The sequence below is a fragment of the Notamacropus eugenii genome, chromosome 1 (genome assembly GCF_028372415.1).
Source record: "Notamacropus eugenii isolate mMacEug1 chromosome 1, mMacEug1.pri_v2, whole genome shotgun sequence".
Lineage (NCBI taxonomy): Eukaryota > Metazoa > Chordata > Mammalia > Diprotodontia > Macropodidae > Notamacropus > Notamacropus eugenii.
This window is the reverse complement of record NC_092872.1, coordinates 565,541,665-565,564,637: the sequence shown is the minus strand read 5'-3', so window position 1 is coordinate 565,564,637 and position 22,973 is coordinate 565,541,665. Positions and strand designations below refer to the sequence as shown.

General features: G+C 35.8%; 2 protein-coding genes across 6 annotated transcripts in view; one reads left to right on the top strand and one right to left on the bottom strand.

Annotated features, from left to right (window-relative positions):
• The window catches only part of FBXO25 (F-box protein 25), a 158,727-nt gene that overhangs the window by 8,197 nt on the left and 127,557 nt on the right, over window positions 1–22,973 (bottom strand). For all 5 annotated transcript variants that reach the window (XM_072634342.1, XM_072634340.1, XM_072634343.1 and 2 more), the window contains 4 exons: window positions 20,772–20,865; window positions 19,088–19,272; window positions 8,834–9,016; window positions 3,147–3,290 (listed from right to left, as the gene is read on the bottom strand). In XM_072634342.1, coding sequence (XP_072490443.1) covers window positions 3,147–3,290; window positions 8,834–9,016; window positions 19,088–19,272; window positions 20,772–20,865 — 606 coding nt within the window. The remainder of the gene's footprint in view (window positions 1–3,146; window positions 3,291–8,833; window positions 9,017–19,087; window positions 19,273–20,771; window positions 20,866–22,973) is intronic.
• The window catches only part of TDRP (testis development related protein), a 167,099-nt gene that overhangs the window by 87,217 nt on the left and 56,909 nt on the right, over window positions 1–22,973 (top strand). The window lies entirely within an intron of this gene.

Below are 22,973 nucleotides of genomic sequence, written 5' to 3'. Positions count from 1 at the left end.
TTTTCTGTAAATTTTTTTTATATTTTCAATTTGCTTAAAAAAATCCATATTTTAAAAATGCCATATGGTTTCACAAAGCATTTTCCTCACAATAACCCCCATGAGGTAGGTGGTGCAAGTGATTACAGGACTTTTTTTTAATTAGTGGCCTCCTTGGGATATATAGTCTAGTAATGGAATCCTTAGGTCAAAGAGTATTTGTCATTTTAACCATTTTATCTGTATAATTCCAAACTGCCTTCCAGAATGGTAATATTAACTTGTAGCTCCACCAATAATGTATCAGTGTGCCAATTCATTATCTCTTCCAACACAGAGTATTTCTATCTTTGCCACTTTATGCCATGGAGTTCCTTCTTCTTCTTCTTTTTTTTTTTTTTGTTGTCCATTGAAAGGCTCTGTATTTTCAGTGTGACTTAAAACTTTTTGTATAAACAAAATATATTGGTAAAGCCTTAGATATTTGGCTTTAGAGATTACCTTGTCCAATCCTCTTATTTTATATATGAGGAATTTGAAATTCAGAGATGGAAGGGACTTACCTACAGTTACATACCTAGTAGTTTGCAGAAGTGTAAAGAACTAGGTCTTCTCTTCCACTAAACCACACTACTTCTCATATTTTCATTTTCTTATGTTACACATATTTCTTATGTTACACAAAAATTATAATTAAATATAATATTCATAAGTATCCTAAAACTAAGAGAAAAAACTGCCCATCTTGAGAAACTAAGAGAAAATGTTCCCCACATCTGTACATCTTTAAAAACTATTTCATTAGTTAAAAAAAAAAAAAGACATTCTCAATACTCATTAGCATCTTGGCTATTATAATCTTACATGCTTTTTTTCCTCTCATTGGGAAGCAAAAAAAAAAAATCATTAGGAAAGGAAGCTAGGAAGAAAAAAGAATCCTATTTTAAGTTTTATATGCAAAGGCCAATAGTTCTATAGGATGCCTGTTATCAGGCACTTCTGACAGATTTCCTGTGTTTCCTGTGCCAAGTCCGACTTAGCCTCTCAGTGGCTCTCTAACTTCCTGAGACATTGTAGAGGAGATGCACTGATCAGCACTGGTGAAGTTCCCTATACTCATGAAATCACAATTCTGGTAAAAACAAAACAAAGCCTCTGATGACAAGATTTAAGAAGTATTGGACATGATTTCACCATCCACCGCTGCCACCAATGGATCAAAAAAACATTGTAGCTGTAATGCCATGACAATTATAATCTGAAATTAAAAATCTAGTTTCAAAACTCACAAATTCCCTCTTTTGACAACATTTCTCGTTACAAACCACCTTGCAGCAAATGAAAGAGAAACTTCCCAATGACAAAAGGAAAGCAAACCTGATCTGTCAGCTATCAAAGACATTCAGAAGTTGCAGAAATCAGATTTGCTCCCAATTCCAAGGCACTTGTGAAGTAGACAAGTACAAGCACAAACACAGGAGGGGAGCAGAGCCACTGAGGTCTGCTTCATTCTATGCAGCGGTAGCAGAGGTGATGCTCCCCTGGGAAGGAGGGAGACACTGAGGAAAGCCAGGGTCAGTACTCCCAAAGGGGTCACAGCTCCTCCAAGGATCTTCCCTCTACAAACTCCTTGTTTTATTTGGAGTCAATTCCTTGAATACTAGATACATCCTAAAAATGCATACCAAAGAGCCAAATAATGAGCATCTATTGTTATGCTATTGATCCAATAGAAAGAAACAGCATGTAAAAATGGAATAAATAACATACGTTTTTAGGCACATTTTTTTTCTGGTTAGAGAACAACAAAAGAAATAATGAGGAATGAAGAAGAATGATTTCAATACTATTTTGATATTTTCTGAGACACAGCAGGAGCCACTGAAAAGCTGGCCCTAAATCATCTTTGCAAGAGTCAGGCTTCTTGTTAACCTGCAGACAGACAAACTTGTAGCCAAACATTCTTGTGTTTGTGACCGTCAAATCAATATTGCTAAGATTTCTTTCATAACATACTTGTTATTTTCCAAATTTAAGATTTAAAAAAAATCTTTATTACTTATGAAACAACTCAATTTAAGGGAAAGAAAAAGTTTATAAGAACTAGAAAAATGTATTGTTACTCTAATGGGTGATTATATAAAACTAATAACCCCATCACAGGAAGAGCCTGATTATCTGCTAGCATCTTCCCAGATCTGCTTCATTCTCACAGCCAACCCTCTGAACCTTGGCATTTCTGAGGGGTAGACATGGATCTCTGGGACTATGCCCAGCATGAATATGTTAGAGCTGAGCAGTGAAATTCTAAAGCTCTTTCTGCGTGATGGCTATTGGCTCAAGATAACAATTTCTGATTAGAGCTGGTGACGTACCTATTCTAACCAGACTGCTAGGAGCGGAGGGAAAGAAAACTTCACTTTGACAGTTCTGCAGGGTAGGCAGTCATAGCCTGAAGTAGCACAGGAAAAGTAGCTAAACAACAAAACTCTTCAAATATATCTATTACATATTACAAGTAGTCTACTTACGAGAAAAACATGTCTAATTTAATTCACTTTCATTTGATTTCTAACCAAAGATGGATTTTAATATTCAAATACATTTTAGTAATCATTACACAGAAACACAGAATCTTACAGTGTGATGCCCTTACTGGTCACACCTAGCACCAGGCTGGGCTGGTAAATGTTTAATGACTTGATCTCCTAAAAAAAAAAAAGGTATGCATGACACACTTCTAAATTTAATCTGAATTATTAATATTCTCTCCACTGCTTTCTCAAGATTAGACAATCAACAAAATAACAAATCCAGCCCTGATTTGTAGCATTTGTTGCTTTCTGAGGAGTAAATGCTCACAATGAAAATGTAACGGTCAGTTTGTCAGCAGATTTGAGCTGGCTCTAGTTCCTCCCTGTCAGCTAGTATAACCTCCCACTCCATTCCAAAATCCTACAAAGCTTACTTCAAACACTTCTAGTAATGACCAACTCACTGCATAAAAGGCAGCTCACTTAATTTTTCTGGGTAGTTATAACTGCTACAAAGTTGGAAGTATTAATCATGTTTTAGCTTTAGAAATATATTGGAATAGGTGAAAATTTGTTTTAATTTCTAATTTTAAATTCTAATACTTTGAATCCCAGTATATTTTAAAAACTTACCTTCCAAAAAAGAATGCTGCAGTGCCTACAAAAATGCAAAGTATCTCCATATTGCTCCTTGATGGGATAACATTTCTGGAGTGCAAAGTACATCAGCTTCCATTCAATGTGACCTTTTTCAGAGAGTATCAAATGTCTACAGAACTAGAAGGAAAAGCAATTTTTTGTAATCAGAAGATAATTTTTAAATTATAGCATTAAGAACAATTGTTTCTTTTTTAAAAACCACATAAAATGCAAATGAAAGTAATTGCTTTAAAAACTGTAATTCATTTGGATAAAATATCAACTGTTATATTAGAACCCTTTGCATGCTTAAGAATTCATATTTTTCAAGTTTTGAGGAGGGTTATCTATAGCCTCAATTATCTATAACAGTCTCATTTTTTCTCCCCTTAAAAGAAACATTCATTCATACTTCTAAAAACAATTCCACTCTTGACTGTTGATCTCTTCCAAGTGCTACCTTAAAACTAATCATATGAATTGTTAAAACAAACTAGTAATAGATTCTCTAGCTCTAGAGGTATAAAATTCTTAAAACAAAAACACAAACTGGTCGTTGTGAATGGATGCTCACCAGTTCTTCTGTCTTGATTCAAGGTCACTTATTTTTTCTCAGTGATGGAAAATGGCATTTGAAAATGTATTTGCTGCATCAGTTTTGATGCCACATTTTCCCACAAAATTTGAGTTAGAGAAGACCTGAGTGTGGCCTATAATTGGTGTTATTTTTCAGTGTATAGCTATGTAGGTATTTCCTTTCAAGATAATCTAATTTAATGGGTTTGGCCTATATTTTGATCAAAATGGTTAAGTCAGTTTTACCTTTCCATTTTTATTAGACTTTACACCTCTTTTCATGATCTAGCAACACTGGCTTTAAATACTATTCTTCAAATAGGATACTCACGTAACTGTTGCTCTTTCCCTCCCTGCTTGACTTTCTTGTATATTTTTTTCTCTTTTGCTCATTAAAAGGGTCAATCCTTGATTACTTGTTAAAGAGGCCTATTCACTGAACAGGCGTCACCTCACTGAGTACCTGAATAGGGCTTAGTCAAAAAAGGCCAAGGTCTCCCATTGCATCCTGGGCCATCTCCAGTCATCCTGATGAATATCTGGTCACTGGATTCAGGTGGCTCTGGAGGAGAAGTGAGGCTCATGACCTGCACAGCCTTCCCTCACTCAAAACAAAGTCAAGTGCAAGTCGTGTCATCATTTCTCTGATGCCATGGTCTTTGAAAACGAAGGACAAACATATGCTGAAGGACCAGATGTATCTGTTGCTAAACAGATTCAAAGCCAAGAGAACTAAATGGGAGAATGTCTTTTCTACAATGTATGAGAATTTTTAAATATCAATGCTAAACAATGAGTCATAAATCCTAAAATCTTTTAAACCATTACCAGGGGATCTATTACATGGGTGTTTCAGATAACAATTTCAGGCTGAAGAGACACTGCACAAACTCCATGCTCAAGAAATGTTAGATGAGTAAGTAAATAAAGAATTGTACATTTAAAGATTTTGTGCAACAATGGTTACTATTCTAGTGGTGAGTGTAGTAAAAGAAATACTTCCCTTGGAATTTTGTTTTTATTCATTTTTGTCATGCTATAATTTTATACCTCTATTAAATTGCTCTAAAATCTAACAAAATGCAACAGATTGTCAAGTCAATTCAACAAGCATTTATTAAGCACTTACTATGTGCTAGACACTATGTAAGAACTAGGGATTCAAAGAAAAGCAAAAAGATCCTGCCCTGAAAAATCTCATAAGCTAACTGGGGAACAAGGGGGAGATAAACATGCAAACTGATTATGTGTAAATAAGATATATAAGGGTAAATTAGATGTGATCTCAGAGGGAAGGCTCTAGTATTAAAGGGAAGCTGGAAAATGCTTCTTTCAACAGGTGGGATTTTTAGCTGAGACTTGAAGGAAGCCAGGAGGTAGAGATGAGGAGAGGGAACATTTCAGGCATGAGGGGCAGTCAGTGAAAATGCAGAGTTTCCAGTGCCAGAACAGCAAAGGAAGGCAGTAGCACTGAATCATAGACTAGCAGAGAAGAGGAAGGTATAACAAGGCTGGAAAGGTAGGAAAGGGCTAAGTTATGAAGGGCTTGAAAAACCAAAGTATTTTATATTTGATACAAGGTAACTGAGAACCATTGGGGTTGACTGACTAGAGGCCTGTGCCTCCAGACCTGTGCTTTAGGAAGATCTCTTTGATAACTAAGTAGAAAATGCACAGAAGAGGGAAGAGAGGAGGCTGAAGGAACCACCAGAAGGCTACTACAACAGTGTAGAAGTAGGTAATAGTGCACACCAGGGTGGTGGCCAAGTCAGAAGAGAGCTGATATGAAAGCAGACTATCTATAGGACTTGGCAACTGATAATGGGATAATGGGAGTAAAAGTAAAAAATTTAGGAGATACTTAAGTTTGGGAGCTTTTGTGATTGGGAGAATGGTAATATGCTCTCATCATAATAGGGAAATTAGGAAGAGGGATTAGTTTTGAAGGAAAGATAATGAGTTCAGTTTTGGACACACTGAGTTTAAGCTGTCTGTGGACATTCAATTCAAGATGTCCAATAGGCAGCTGGTGATGTGAAACTGAAAGTTAGGAAGTAAAGGCAGAGTTGAATAAACAGATCTGAGAATCATCTGCAGAGATAACTGAATCCATGGGATTTAGGTAGAACTTTTTTTGTTAGCATCAAAACAGCCCAAACTTCATATTCAGAAGGGTCTGTGAAATTCTTCCAAGAGTCCTAATTTTGATGTTCTGTATAAATCAAAAGGAGGCAGTTTATCCAGGTTTGGCTTGTATGTATAAGCCAGCTCTTATGAGCAGCTTTACCCTTCCTGGAGTGCTATTATTCTTTTTTCCAGGTAAACTGAGTTGGTTCAGATGACCTAGGATAGTGTACATCAAATCTTCAAAAGGCATACTCTTTAATTATAACTCATGTTTGTTCCTCCACTAAAATCTTATTCTGAGCTCTTGGTCTCAGCCTAGCAAGTTACAAAGGTTTGGCCACCAAGAGATGAATATTTCTGTCCATAGCAACTCATGCAAAAGCCAACCAGTGAAGTGCTGCTTCCAGTCTGCTGATGGTGGAAGAAACACCCACACTAATGAAATCAGAGATCTTTGGAAGGATTGAGTAATTCAGTTTTCTAATAAAAAGGGATTATTATTTTCTCCCACTTTCTTCTAATGACCTTTGAAAATATGCTTCAATTCTTAGAACAAGAACCAATGTGAATAATGTCAGTTGTACTCCGACGACAATTTTATTATCTATTATGAATTTGGGAGATAGTGCCTTGCACAAAGTGGGTACTGAATAAATACAGGTTGGATGAATAAATGAACAGATAAAAACTTGGGAACAGAACACGCAGAATGTAAGTTGATGGCACATTTGTAATTACAGAGTCACTGAACTTATGCTTTCTTCAAATTAAATTAAATCAACAACTACTTAAATATCAACTAGAATTACAGCTAAAACATCCCAGACACACCTATTTTGTAAAGGATCTGCAGTCTCCCTTTATTACCCAATTCATCACTTCTATTAGGAAATTCCTCATTTCTAATCCTCCATGGCGGATCTTATGGCTATGTTACCTTAATGGAAATAAGTTTCATTCAGTTTACCCTGGAAATTTATGGTACAACTTATTTACCCCCAATTTAAATGTCATATATTATACTGAGGTGAATAGATAGATGAGTTTCAAAAGGGATCATTAGACAATTACTGAAGCATCTGGCTAATATTATTTTTTTAAAAACTACTTAAAATGTATTCCTAAAAAGTTCCAACAAATATTTGGTTTTTATTTTTTTCTTTCATTAATTTCACATTGGGAATACGAAAACAAATGCATGGTGCTCTTCTTAACCCTGTAACTTCTGTTAAGATTTTTACTTTTAATGTTTTATATGAAGATATGCATATGTATATGTATGTGTGGAAAAAACATATGTGTGTATATGTATGCACCTATGTATTTATGTATAGGATTTCAAATAATGAGATTCAAGTGAAAATTGTTATATATTCAATTCACCCCAGCTGCACAGATTCTCAAATACTTTCAACCCATGAGGTTTACATAAATTAATTTCTAAATGATATGCATATATCTCATATTCATATTGTTACAACCCATATACTATGTAGATCTATAAATCTATAAACTACAGACATCTGACAATGATGTTTTTTTCATACTTTTTGGCCTAAGAAAATCCGTACATAAAGGTCATATACCTCCAAGTGCTAAGTCCTACATAAAAACCAACTCATCCAAGTGTTAAAAAGCTAAGTGACTCATGTAAGTTTCTTCAGTGATAACTGTAGCAAAAAGGTCTAAGAACTTCACAAAAACCTTCCGTTTGTTCCTAAAATGCTCTGGAATGAAAATTTAGACAAATGCAATGTATTTCCTCACGTGGGAAAATCCATTAGCCACAAAGTTGATTAGTCCTTATCAATAACAGTGACTGAGAAAATCTGAAATGAAGAATGCCTATATGGATATATATTAGAAGGCAGAGGAATTAGGGAAAGTGCCTCCAAAATAAACTTCCCAAAATAGGACTATGTAATGTCCATAATTGGAGAGTGAATATGCCCTGAGAAGAAAAAACCTGTGTTTCAAGAACATTCATCATATGTGAGAGAAAGTAGGAATTTTGAGGATTTGGTTTTTCTCATAAGACACCTTCCCTCACTTTTCTTTTTTCTTACTCCCAATCTTCTCTCATTTCATTCTCCTGGGTCCTTCTTTGATGCCCAACAATTTCTCCCACCCCTTTCACCTTTAGAACTTAATCTTCTTTCTTTACTATTCACTTATCAAATTCCTTTTTAATCTGTAACAAATTTCAAAGTTATGCCATGTTAAAAACTAGATGCGTAACAATGATGTACGTGACTTGTGTAACTTTAATTCCTCAGTAATTTTAAAAGCTGATATTAAATTCCACATAAAGTCTGTCTGACACGAGTTCATTCTTATTCTCATGTCCTAATTACATATTAATAGCCTAAATATAATAAGATCTTTGTGGCTAATATTTAGATACAAAGAAGTTCTCCTGAAAGATGATGTAGGAAGGGCAAAGAACTGAGAGCAAAATCCTCACTGAAGGATGAGGAATAGTGTATGCCCATGCTTACATCAGTGAAGGAAAAAGGAAACTAACAATTTAAGGAAAAAAATCAAGCATTTGCTTCCACAGTCTTTCACCAAAAAAAAGGAATGAAAAGAGAACTCCAATCACTTGATCGTGTTATTCTCTGGAATTTTTTTTTCTCCCACATACCAAAGAATATCTTTCTACAATCTAAAAAATGTACTTGAAGCAGACAACATGGGATAATCATAAATAGAATCTCAGATATGGAAGGGACCTCTGAGGCCATCGAGTTCAAACTTTACCTGAACAAGAATTCCTTCCACCACATCCTATCTTTGCTTGAAGACTTCCATCACTACCTCATGAAGCAGTTCATTCTGCTTTTGAAGGACACGAGCTAGTTTTGGTGAAATAGTAGTAATATGAATGCTTTGCACAGCACAATTGAGTCAATAAGTATATTTACATATAATCTTCTCAAAAGGCAGAAAAAAGCATTTCTCCACCATACACATCTTACCTGCTTTTCAGCAAAATGGTATTGACAAAGTTTCTTCCATAACTGCCTGTCTTCACTGAGCATGTATAATGTTGGGGTGACTTGGCCTAAAGTGATGATATCCCATCCATCTGAGAATCTATATAATATGTTATTCAGCATGTGCAGAGGAAGATCACTAAGTGTAAGGCCATTATTTACTTGCTGGAAAAAAAATGGGATAGCATTTCATTGAAAAAAATGCAATAAAAGACACACACTTTATTTACGTTTAAACTTAACATTTCAAGAGAAAAATATTATTATTACCCTAAATGGGATAATACACTACAATTGTATATGAAATAATGGTCACTTCAAATAAGGTATAGGTGTGGAAGTTAGGTGGTGGAAATTACTGTACTGTAAGAACACAGAAGATGCCCACAAATTATCTAAGGAACTGTGGTAGTCGGTATAGAGATAGAGGCTCACAAATGAAAATGCCAATATTTTATTGAACAGCCTGGTTGGTCGGTCAGTCAGTCAAGAAAGAACACTGGATTGGATTTAAGAGACCTGAGCTCTTCTAGATTCTAAAATGTACATGTACCTAAATACACACACACACACACACCATGGAGCCATCATTCTATGTGTAGCTATGAAATAATTCTCATTTGGGAAGAATTCTACTAAAGTCTGATGAAGAAATATACCAAATGCTTCCTGTCCTTAGCCACCATAGTACTTCTGGATGGGAGCTTGTCTAGGAATTTAGAAAGTGTAAACCAGATAATCTTAACACCTAAGAGCTATTAAAAGAAAATACCTATATTTACAACTTCTAGAACAAAAGTGAAAACTATCAGAAAGGTAATGTGATTATGTAAACTAGAAGAGCTAAACATATGTTCACTTATAAGGAAGTGTACAGGAAGGCTACATTTAATTCCATGGTTAACTCAGGAGCTCAACTTGTCTCGGGTCATCCCATGGGTCCAATAATACCAAACCTGAATGACTGAATCAAAATAGAAATAATAGTTATCACTGAAAGAACTTTTAGTTTCTACTACACTTACTATAGGGCAAGTGTAGGAATATAAAAAGAATACAACTTCCTATGTCCTTTCTTAAGTAGTGTTTGCATGAGTGTTCTGTACTTATTTATGGTCCTTTTTAATATATGGATGCTTACTCCCCCACCCAAGTTCCAATTGTTAAGATAGGGGCCGTCTTTTTTGTTTCACTTGAGAACTCCTAGAGGCATGGGGCAATTTTACATAGGAATCATTCATAGGAATACTGCTGACAAATATGAATCTATACCCCGAGATCTGACCTACGAAGAAGTAAGTTGGCAGCTCTCTGGACTATGGCATAGCTCCAAGAGCTTGACTTCTGGACCTAGCAAAGCCAGCTCAAGTGAGTGCAAGGTACAGTTTTCTTGGTTATTGACCCCTTAGTTTTCTTTTCTCTGGCCCCTAAAGAAGTTACAGCTCCTAGAATAATTAGAAGGTATGCTGAGAAAATAAGGAAACATACAATAATATTCTAAAACCAGAGCAATATAAAAGCTATTAACAATGGCACCTATTTTCAAAACAATAAGCATACTTTATAAATATATAATTATCAGTGCTTGGTTGCACAGATTTTAATTGCTCAATAAGTACTTGGTGAATTAGTGAAATTTAAAAAAAATCTTAAAAGTCTGAATGGAATTAAGTAGATAATACAAATATGAAGTGATTATATGGATTATCTTCTGACGTAGTGATAGAAACATCTAAGCCTATTTTATTCAGGGATGTAGCTAGCAACTTTATACTTACTGTTTAGTGACAGCAACATCCATAAGGTTAGATGTACAAACAAAAGATAATGTGCATGTAAAATCATTCCCATATCGAATAGTCTTTCCACCAGTACCAGAATTAAACCTAATTTTTAACAGGTACTCCCTTCTTTGTTAAGGGAATTTCTATCATAAAAACTTGGTTGCTGAAATGAGAAACTTTCTCAAGCAGGCTGGCTAAATAAAGAGAACAGGTTTCCTATCCTATCTTTACCAAAAGCTAACTTCATAACCAATAAGTAGCATAATGATAATAATAGCTCCACCTATCTCAAGTTATTGTGATGATAAAAATCCAGCAGGAATTTAAATGGATGTCTTTCAAAATAAAAATCAGTAATGTATTGTCAATTGCAGCCTAAGATTCATAAAGAATCATAGAACTATATGTGTTAGCACTCTAATTCTCTCTTCAGGGAAAAAAAAATCAGTGTTTTAAGGAAAGAAGGGAGCTTGCAGCTTCACTCTTTCATAGACTGATACTACTCAACCTCATAAAACAATGCTTAACGAGCAGACAAATAGGCATAATTAATCTAATGAGTGAGTTTTCCACATGTCAGGTTATAGATATGGATCTTTTCACAGGAATCACTTCAAACATTTGGAGGAATTACAGGGTTCTAATCAAACCACTAAGTATCCACACAGCTGCCATCCTGGATTTTCTAAATACAATAAAGTACCAGAACTTCTGTTTAAAGGATTTTCAAACCTTTCATCTACCAAGAAGAACAAAGATACCTCCAAAGCAAAATGAAGCTGTGTGAGCCAGATTGAAGACTTGATCGCTGCTAGGGAACTTTTTTCTTTACTTATTCAGCATTTATGCCTTACCAACTTCCCAAAGGACTTAAGGGAGCTTTAGGTATTTTTCTCCTCTTAAGTCTCAGAACTAACTACCAGACTGATAATTTGAGAAGGTAAGCACTGCCTGTCTTCAAACAGGAAATGTGTGTGATGGATAGTCAGTCAGAGAAAGTTAGATGGGTGCTTTATGGATTAAGAATAAAGATTACTATAGTGACTGACAGAAAAAGGTCAGATATGGAAGATAACAATTTTAAAAAGTGATTAAATCTCAGAGCTATGAAGGTATGCAGCTACTTTTTACTTTTTACAATGCTACCACTAAAGTAATGAGCTTCTCAAAATTAACATGTTCGGGGAAAATTTTTAAGAAGAAAATGGTAGCTGGTTAGAGGTAGAGAGTATTTCTGCCAAAAAAAGAGTTTTTTAAATGGTTAATCTAGTAATGGCTCAATTATGGCTTAAAAAATGCATACTGAGAAGCAGTAGATTTCCCACCCTCTGTCCCAAGCTGACAAACTAAATTTTACTTCAGGGAAGTGAACTGGTAGGACCAAGTCTCACAGAATTGTCAGATGGAAGCAATGTTTAATCAAGATAATTGGGAGGGAGGTTGTTTCTGCTTTTAGAGACTTACCAATCTATAATTATATTCTATGTATTTCTGGTAGATTAAAATTTGAGAAAGATTTTTTGTAAGGTTACCAAGATCTTTTTTTGTTAGAATAATGCATGAAAATTAAAGAAAAAAAAGTGCTAGGCACTGGAAATAAGCAACCAGATTCTCTAAGGCCAAGTTGAATTTAATTTCAAGAAATGGTCTTGCACTTCAGACTATCCATGATCTGTGGAAGCCCTTGGCCATTATTATTCCACTCTCTGACTTCTGATAGCACCTTAAAACTGGCTATGAATAAACATAAGGCACCAATTCAGCATTAGACCAGCAGGTTGAAAGACCATGACTTATTATATTAAGCAGTCTCAGGCTAATTTGGTTGGCTTACTTTAGAAGCTACATAATGCAGCTGAATCATTTGACACTGTGAATGAGCTTTTATCACTGGTTTCAACTAGCATTCGTAGAGGAAGTAAAAATCCTCAGAGTAACTCATAAAATCATATGATAATAAAAAAGAACATGGAAAGTGGTAGTAATAGGTACAGAAAAGACACGCTTTGTGATAAAGCAATGTAGACATGCCAAGGCCAGATATGCTTCCATCCACTTTCTTTCTTATTGTCAATAATAAGGACCAGGAAAAAAATGCGAGATGAACACTAGAGAAAGCAATCATAAGGACATTAAGAAATTCACACTCTATGCCATGTAAATAATGAGATTTTTAAAAAGTTGGCTATCAGAAGAAATTAACTTGAAGAGGACATGACAAAAGCAACTTAGAGGCTGGGAATGTGCAGAAAGAATGCTAGATTTGGAGCTAAATGCCATGGATTTGAATCCCAGCTTTGCTACCTATTGCTCAAGTGATCTGGGTTAATTTACTTCTCTGGGCCTTAGATTCTTCATTGGAAAATAAGCAAGTTGGGCAAGATAACCTGTAAGGTCTCTTCTAACTCTAGAACTATGAGCCTATGACCTCAGTGGCTATCTAGTACAAAAAATATATGAAAGGGAATGCCATAGTTATCAAGTGGCCATCTGCCTTCAGCTTCACAACCTTCATTGAAAGGGAATCTACTACTACCAAAGACAGTCTATTTCACTTTTGGACAGCCAGTAGAACATGATATTCTAGGAGTGGTCTGACTAGAGCAGGGTACAGAGAGACTATCACTTCCTTATTCTTGCAGGCTAAGGTTCTTTTAATACAGCCGGATATCAAATGAACTTTTTCTGAAACCTCTAAATCTTTTCTCAAGTTGTTATCTAACCATCTTGTACTTGTGAAGTTGACTTCCTCAATCCAATAAGACTACATTTATCCCTACCGAATTTTATCTCATTAGATTTGGCTCAATGTTTGAGCCTATCAGCACCTTTTTGGTTCTTGACTGTCTCCTTGTGTTATCTGCAAATAAGATGAGCATGCCAATCTATGCCTTTATCCAAATCACTGATAAAATAAATCACTGAAAATGTACAACAGTATAGAGCCAAGTATTAATTTCTTATAGCACTACACTGAAGACATCCTGCCAAACTAAAAGTGAACCTTTAACAAGGACTCTGAGCATGATCATTCAATCGATTTTGAATTATTAACTGTACTTTAGTTTAATCCACATCTCTCCATTTTTAACCCAAGAATAACACTGAGATACTTTATCAAATGCTTTGTTACACAGTACTCTAACCGACTAGTCAAAGAGGGAAATAACATTGGTTTGGCATGACCTATTTTTGAGAAAGACATGATGCTGACTTTTTAAAATCAGACTTCCTTTTCTAGATATTCATTAACCACCTCTTTATTTTTTTATTTTTTAAAATTTATTTATTTAACTTTTAACATTCATTTTCACAAAATTTTGGGTTCCAAATTTTCTCCCCTTTTGTTCCCCCTCCAAAACACCAAACATTCTGATTGCCCCTATCACCAATCTGCCCTCTTTTCTATCATCCCTCCCTTCCTTTGTCCCCATCTTCTCTTTTGTCCTGTAGGGCCAGATAACTTTCTATAGCCCATTACCTGTATTTCTTATTTCCTAGTAGCAAGAACAGTACTCAACAGTTGTTCCTAAAACTTTGAGTTCCAACTTCTCTTCACCCCTCCTTCCCCACCCATTCCCTTTGGGGAGGCAAGCAATTCAATATAGGCCATATCTGTGTAGTTTTTTTTAGCAGAAAAAAAGGTAAGAACCTTATAAACACTAATCTCTTCTCTCTCTTTTGAGTTATCCTTTTACTATCCAATCCAAGCTGTAGTTCTATTTTTCAAATTTTAATCTTTGCCCTAATATAACTTGAAAAATACCAAAATAAATAAAGCTCTTTGCACCATGTTATAGTCTTGATTCATTCTGAGCTTTAGTACTTTCACCTCCACTTTCATAATACCACGGAAAGCTCTTATACTTTCTCTGTTACCGGCCCTTGATTTCATCATATACATAACATATACACATTTATGTATCTTTCTATGTGCATACAGATAGCTATAGATGTGTATCTACATACACACACACAAACATACATACATATATATATATATATATATATATATATATATATATATATATATATATGGGTGGGTGTAGGTGTATTGGTGGGATCCCTGTGCAACCACATTAATCTTTTCAGTTAACTCCCATTTACCTCTTGGGCTTCCTTTACGCAAAGAATTTTAGTTTATGGCCTCCTACTTATTCATCTTCTGAACTGTTTGCAATCTGCTCTACAAAATCTAGTATATGTGAAACTATGCTGGGCTATTTTTCTTTTATCACAAATTATAGGAAGAAATGATCACTTTCCTCCAGGATTCCCAGAATTTCCACTGTAACAAACAGTTATCTTCTGATGGTGAGAATCAGACTCAAAATTGAATTCCCTTTTGTTGGCTCTTCCACATTTGTATGGATGAGATTATCATTTAGGAAAGTCAAGAAGTTTTTATTTTTTACTGATACCCCCCTGAAGGTAAATCTATGGCCACTAGCCTTCATGCAGCAGCTGACAGTGGGCATGAGACTCAATCTATGGGCCTGGACAAGAACATTTCATTCATCTGGAAAATGTCTGGGAAAATCAGAGTACCTATGTTCTTAGTTTTCCCTCTTTTCTTTAGACATGGTCAGCTATATCTATATCAGTCCATACATTCTGCTAGTATATATGTTTTGTTCATGCATTTTGTTTTGTTTTGTTTACTTCTCTGTTATGTTAACAGAAAGTGAGCTCTAAGATAATTGAAGTCCTTCTCATAATTATGCCTCTGAATCAGACTTGTGATATGTTTCTAAAACTCCTTATCTATTTCCTCTTTCTGTTCAGGTTTCTGCAGAATCACTGCTTGGATAATCAAATTGCTTCTGTTTTTCCCTCCATTGATATTCATATAAATACTCTCCATCAAGCTTCCTTTCTCTAGTGCATGGGTTTTCTCACATGAATATATCTTAAAATACAAGGCTACATCGCTTTCCACCTCCTTTTTCCCATCCTATTTCTTCTGAGAAAAGTATAGCAGTTCAGAGCCAGATTTCGGTTATTTAGTCTTAGTGACAACTAGTTCCAATCTTCAGTTTTAGCTTAAATAAACAACTGCTTACTTATAATGATAGCTAGTATCATTATGAATTTAATCTACAAACATCTTTTCCCTGGTCACTTCACAATGTTACTTCAGAAACTGAGATAAAGATTTATTCTTTCCCTGATTATTTTTTCTTTTCTTGTTAATGAATTTACCAATTCATACAAGCAAAACTTTATATATTCAAACTGGGGAAATGGCATATGTGTTCTCTTCTGCATTTGCCCATGTCACAAGTATTTGCAGCCCTGAGACAAACAGGGACTGTGGGAGCCTGGTATAATGCATATTCTCCCTCTTTGGTTGTGGTTGGAATCCTAACCAACGACCTAGAGAAAAGACACTGGAATGACAAAGAGGGAAGGATAAAGTTTCTGACTAATCAGTGGTGAAAGAATAGAAAGAAGTGACATTACTTCCTTTATTTAAAACCGGGTACATGAGGAATACTACAGATTTATTTGTGATAAAATATCTTATGCTATTCCTCTGCGGAAAAAAAGAAGAAATATAGCTTAGATAATGGTATATTTAACTGTCTCTAGTACTTGGTAAGAGGCTACACTCAAAGAATAGTCATTAATGGTTTAATATCAATTTGGAAGAAAGTTTCCAGGGTAATTCCCCAGGAAAGTGGCTCTGTGCTGCCTGCCATTTTTATCAAGGACTTGGATAAAGAAGTATTCATGGCATGTTTAGAAAATTTTCAAATGACACAAAGCTAAAAGGGACAGATAGTTAAGAAACTGTATGTCACAGTCAGAATCCAAAATGATTGTCAGGCTAGAACACTGGGCTGAATCTAGTAAGATGATATCCAGTGGAAGTCTTAGGCTTAGGTTAAAGAAATCAGCCTTAGAACTACAAGATGTGGGAGACATGGCTAAACAGCAGTTTACCTGAAAAAGATCTAAATATATTAGTGGTTTGTGAGCTTATCATGTCAGCAGTATCACACGACAACCCAAAATGTTTATTTGATCTTGAGCTCCAGTAAGAAAGGCCTCAATTAAAGGAATAAGGAGGGGACAGTACCTCAGGACACTACTCTGGGCAGACTATCTGAAGTATCGTGTTCAGGGAGGACACTAATAAGCTGAGGAGTATCTAGAGTAGAAAACCAGGAGATTGGAAATCTTTGAATTCATACAGTATGAGAATTGGCTGATAATTAAGGATGCCATTTTAGCCTGGGGAAGCAAAAGTATGTGAGGACATGATACAAATATTTAAGTATAAGGGCTCTCATATGGAGAAGGTATCAGTCTTGTTCTCTTTGGCCCCAGATGGCAAAACCAGGAACAATGGGTAAAAGTTTCAAAAAGGCAAATTTAGGCTTGATGTTAAAAAAAGAAAAATCTTTCTGACAGAGCTATTCCAGAATGGAATGGGTTAGCAAAGACTTTATATGTCTTCAAATAGAGGTTAACTGTAGTATGTTGGCTACATTATAATGCGGATTTGTTTTGGGTGTGGAATTGACTAGGTCTCATTCAACTCTGAAATTCTATAATTCTGGTTCTAAACAATCCACTGATAAAGTACAGGATGAGGTCGGTATCCCTAACCAGTAGCTCATGTTCCAGAGATGTAGGATTTTAGCAAATTGTGAACTCATTAAGTCAGTAGTGAGACATGGCAAACACACAGATTTTTTAAAAAACCCTATTATCAACTTAGTCTGTTATTTTTAAGAATGGTATCTAGAATGAGGAAGTTGATAATCTCAACTGTATTTTTTCATAATCAGAATATATTTGGTTCTGGACACATTTTAGGGAGACAGGGGGTGTGATGGAAAGCACACTAGTTTTGAAGTCAGAACTTAAGACTAAACCATAGCTCTACCACTAACTACCTGTTTAACCTTAGTCTTAAATTTCTTAATCATCAAAATGAGGGGGGATTACATGGCTTCTGTGGTTCCTCCTAGTTCTGAGTCTGTAATCTTATGTTCCTAGGAAGGAAACTGATAAGTCAGAAGAAATCCAGAGAAGATTAATCATGATGATATGAGGACTAGAAGCTGAGCAATATAGCGATCAACTAAAGGAACTGGGGATATTTAACGTAAGAACAGACAGGCTGGGGACACGGAGAACATGATAGCTTTCTTCCAACTATTTGTGGACAATTACAGACAAAAGAGATTATACTTGTTTTCCTTGGTCCCCAAAGGTCAAAGTTAAAAAGCATGATTTAAACCTGATATAACGAAAAACTTCCCAGTTATTAGAACTGGCCAAAAGGGGAACATGCTGCCTCAGGACATAGTGAGTTCTCCACGACAGCAGGTTCTCAATGGTAGACTAAATGACTCCTCATTAGGGGTGTTATGGGGGAGATTCTTGGTTAGGGTGGGTGTTCCTTCCCGAATGTAAAGAAAAAAATTGTTTAATAATGTGTCTTTCAAAGCAGTAGGGAGAATAATGGAGCCTTAGGAAAAGAATGTACCTGAACAGTAAAATGCAGAAGCTCATCAATTCATCTGGTAAGCAAGCTAGCAGCCTTAGCTGGTCAGGATGCCACACAGAAGCAAAGGACCACAATAGTCCAGAAAGCTTTTCAGAATCACACAATCTCAGAGATGGAAGGATTTCCAAGGTCAGCTAGTCTACAGTAGGTACTAAATAAATGCATGGTAACTGAACAGAAAGGGACAGAACCTCAAAATCATCTATTTGCCAACTCTGCTTCAGAAAACTAGTTAGCATAATTGCTTAAAAGCAATAAATACAATGGATCTGAATTCACTCTCAGATAGGATGGGGAAATAAAGAACTTAAGGGCTAGATGATCTACAGACGAAAGAATAAAAGATTGCCATTAGTATATTGTGTTTTTGAAAGGTCTGGAAAAGTTACCTAAATTAATTTATCTCCTAATCACTTTAAGGACTCAGACTCATTGTATGAGTACCATTCCTACTATATTTCTAGTAAGAACTAGTGAAATATTTAAGGTTTCTTCTGACACTAATTCATCTTAAAATCTATAACTGGTAAGAGTAAAATAAATTTGGTCAAAATCTAGAACTGTCACTGACTGATTTTTGGGACACATGTAGGCATTAGTAATATGGAATCTGTAGTTGTAATGTTAGAATAAATTAAGTATGTAAAGTATAAAATCATAGGATCAAAGGTCATAGATTTTGATCAGGAAGTCCACCTTAAACACCATGGAGTTCAACCCTCTCATTTTAAAAAGGAGAAACTGAGAAGCCCTGCCTAAGATCTCCCAGTCAATAAAGCTGGGTGGAGTCTGAAGCCAGGTCCTTCGATCTCTAACCCAGGAGCCTTCTTGTACCACGGTGGCTCTGTTAGTGCTTATGAAGTACTCTGTAAATTGCTGCTATGATTAAGTATATGTATTACAGTAAAGAAAAAGACCACGCGCACACACCTTGTTCATCTGAAGGTTCTGCAGCTGCTGTTGCCAGGTAAGGATGGTTTCTAACCTGCAAATCCAAATATTGATATTTCCAATCAAAACAGATTTTCCTACTCCTCTAATAAGAATACAAAGTGTAGAACTCAGATCCTGAAGAAGATCTTTGATGAGGCGAGGATTTTGTTGGTCATCCAGAACTGGAAAAAATAAAGTATAAGAGTCAGTGCTGGAGTTAATCATGAATTTAAAAATTTTCAAATTTTACCAGAATTTTGAATAGGCACTGCTTCCAAGGTAACAGAACATGGGAATAAAATATGATAATTTTCATGACTGCCTAGTAGTAATTTTTTTTGAGGGAGAGGTGGGATAGTTTAGGGGGAATTTTCACAATTTTTTTTTAAAAAGGCACTATAATATTTCAATATACTAGTTAATAGTGACTTTAACATGAATATAAAACAATGGAACATTTCAGTGTCATGTATACTTTTAGTCATAGGTTTCTGCAAATGTACACTTGTTCAGTCATTCAGTTCATGTCAGGCTCTTCATTACCCCATGGCCCATACTGTCCAAGGAGTTTTCTTGGCAAACACATTGGAAGAGTTAACATTTTCTTCTCCAGTGAATTAAAGCAAACTGAGATTAAATGATTTGTCCAGAGTCACACATCTTATGTCGGAGGCCGTATCTGAACCTAGGCCTTCCTGACGATGTGCCCAGTGAGCCATCCAGCTGCCCCACTATGTGCACTTACCAAGAAATACTTACATGGATACACTTACATATGTATAGCCACTACCTGACAGAGAATTTATTTTTTAATATATTCATTTTATTTATTTTTAATGCTCTACAATCACTACCATAAAACTTAGATTCCCCCCCACCTACCCTCTCTCCACCCCCCTCCCTCCCCAAGATGGCACACAATTCTATATAGGATCTACACATATGTTCCTATTGAATACATTTTCATTATAGACATGCTGTGTAGAAGAACTAAAATAAATGGGAGAAATCATATACCAAACCAAAACACAACACACACACACACACACACACACACACACACACACACACACACACACACACAAAATGATCTGCTACGTTCTGCAACTGAATTCCATAGTTCTTTCGATGAACGTGGAAGGCGCTTTGCCTTAGAAGATGATTGGGAATTTTTTAATGTCCTTGCATTGCTATGAAGATCCAAGTCTACCAGAAAAAACTCTCGCACACTGTGGTCGTTGCTCTGACAGAGAATTTAAAACAAACTTTGGAAAGGCAATTCACCTTCACTTATTAATGACTACTAATTAATCTCAGAACTATCTGCTACCTAAACAAACAAATCTTTGGGTTTTCTAACATGTAAATTGAAAAACTGACAGAGTTGATTATTTTTCCTTGTTAAGGCATTAATAAGGAGCTATCTAAGGAAATTAAAACATCTCCAACATTTAAGGAATAAGTCACCTTTCTGATTATCAGAATACTCTGCATGCTTGATGCAAATGCCAAAAATAGAAAAACATGAAATATTTAGAATGAAAAGATTTATATAAAATCTGTAATACAACTCTCACTTAAACAACAGATATAACCAGTATATACGTAAAAAACAAAATTATATCACAGAAAAAATGTTTTTGATTATGACCCCAAACACCAACACACCAATCATTCTTACCCTTTTGAACGATTTTGTCCAAAATGTTAAAGTAATTTTTTTGTGCTGCTCCACTTAATGAAGTTAACTGGGATTTCGCAATTAGTTGCAAGAGCTTTAAAAGAAAAAGAAAATAGGATGCGAAGGCATTCAATAAAAAATACAAATTATAAAACAATGAATTATACATTTATAAAATGCTAATATGTTGTTGTAACATTTAAATGCCAGGCTACCAAAACATTTAATATTTATGTAAAGCTCAGACTCAAATATTAAAGGATATTTTGTATAATCCATGAGAAAGTAGCCTGGCATATGTTAATGTTTACCTCAGGTCAGAGGGGACAATAAAGAAACTTTGGGGAAGGACTGTCTACAAATAGCAAAAAGCTTCTTATTCATTTGAATTGAGAAGATCTGTGTTCAAATTCTGACTTAATAGCTTTGTGATCCCTTGGCAGGTAATTTCCCTTTCTGAGTCTAGCCTGACTCATATACAAAACTGAAGGGATGTAGATCTTGGGTTATTAACTTTTTTTTTGTCACAAACCCCTTTGGCAACCTTGTAGAAAGCTCAGAATAATTAAAGGAACTGCTAGATTTCAGTTAGAGGATAGTGAAAATAAAGTATAATTTTTCCCCCATCCAATTTAATAGGCTCCCTGAAATATATCCATGAGCCCCAGGTTAAGTAATCCTGAGCTAGATGGTGTCTAAGGAGTATTCCTATTCTGACAACTGACAATTAATTATGGGAACAGGGATAAGGAAAAGTGGGAAGGCTTAGCCTTTGAAGCTTTTCAACACCAGGGAGAGGTATCCAACAGGAAGTGGTAGGGCAAGATAACATTGAAACTCCAAGCTCTCCCTTACCTTGACAACTGGGAACTATAGATTATGGGGTTCTATTTTAGTGATAAGGGATGGACTTAGCCAAAGGAACTAGTGGTATTCTGCAGTAAGGAAAACAAAGCCATAGACTTTCACATTTTTGTAGAATCAAACAATCTCACAGTTGCAAGGGATCTGGAAGGACAATTAGTCCAAACTGTACCTGAGAAAGAATCTCTTCTATGACAGACATATTAGACAAGTGATCATCCAGGGCTCGAATTTTGCTAGAAGGATTTTAGTGAAGCACAGCCCAGCCCCACCTGAGGCAGCCTATTTAATTTCTGAATAGCAATAATCACTATTCATTTTTTTCTTTTCAACAAGTCTAAATCCGTCCACGGCTCCTAGTTTTACAAGATGGGGCTGATAGGAATGGGCTCTGAAGCCCTAAAAGGAAAAGCTCTGGACTTTCCATGTGACCCAGGTCCCTGGAGTTTGCCTGGGGCAATCTGCCCTTCCATTATCTGCACCTCTCCTCACCCTAGACTTTCATTCCTTTAATTCCATCCCACAATTTTCTGTATATAAGATCCATTTTGCTTCCATTAAAGTGTTCAGATTCAATCTGACACACTTGTCAATAATGCTCAGATTCCTTAAAAGTCTGGCCAATGTGGTTAATTTTTAGAATCATGAAGTTTCCTTAAGAACTTTTACCCACTGAAAAGTGTAAAAAATAAACCTTTACCAACTTGACTTAAAGAATGCTTGAGTCCGTGAATTCATTTCAGATGACCCTGTCCAATAATACTCCAGCTCTTGAGGGGTCCCTGAACCCCCCTCCATTTCAGAAGGATCATAGATCCAGAGCTGGAATGGAGTGCAAAGGCCAAATCCCTCATTTTACATATGAGGAAACTGAGGCCCAACAAGGTTAAATGATTTGCTCAAGGTCACACAAACCATGGTTGCGTTCTGAAACTAGGTTCTCTGACTCTAGAGCCAGTGCTCTTTTCAAACATACCTGAAGTATCCTCAAGATTTCTGTTCTCTCCCTCTCTCTCTTTCTCTCTCTCTCTCTCTCTCTCTCTCTTTCTCTCTCTCTCTCTCTCTCTCTCACACACACACACACACACACACACACACACACACACACACACAAAATCTAGCAACCTTGTTAAAAAAAGGAACTCAGATTTGTTTGCTATGTCTTTTAGAACTATTCACTGATCCTCTCCTTAATAACACATAGCAGAATTTTGCCAGAAATTAAAATCAACCCCACTGCTCTGTAGTTTGCAGTCTGCTCTTTTCTCCTTTTTCTGAAAATGGGGACAAAGTTGACCCTTCTCCATTACTCCCCTATTGCTAATGATCTTTCACAGG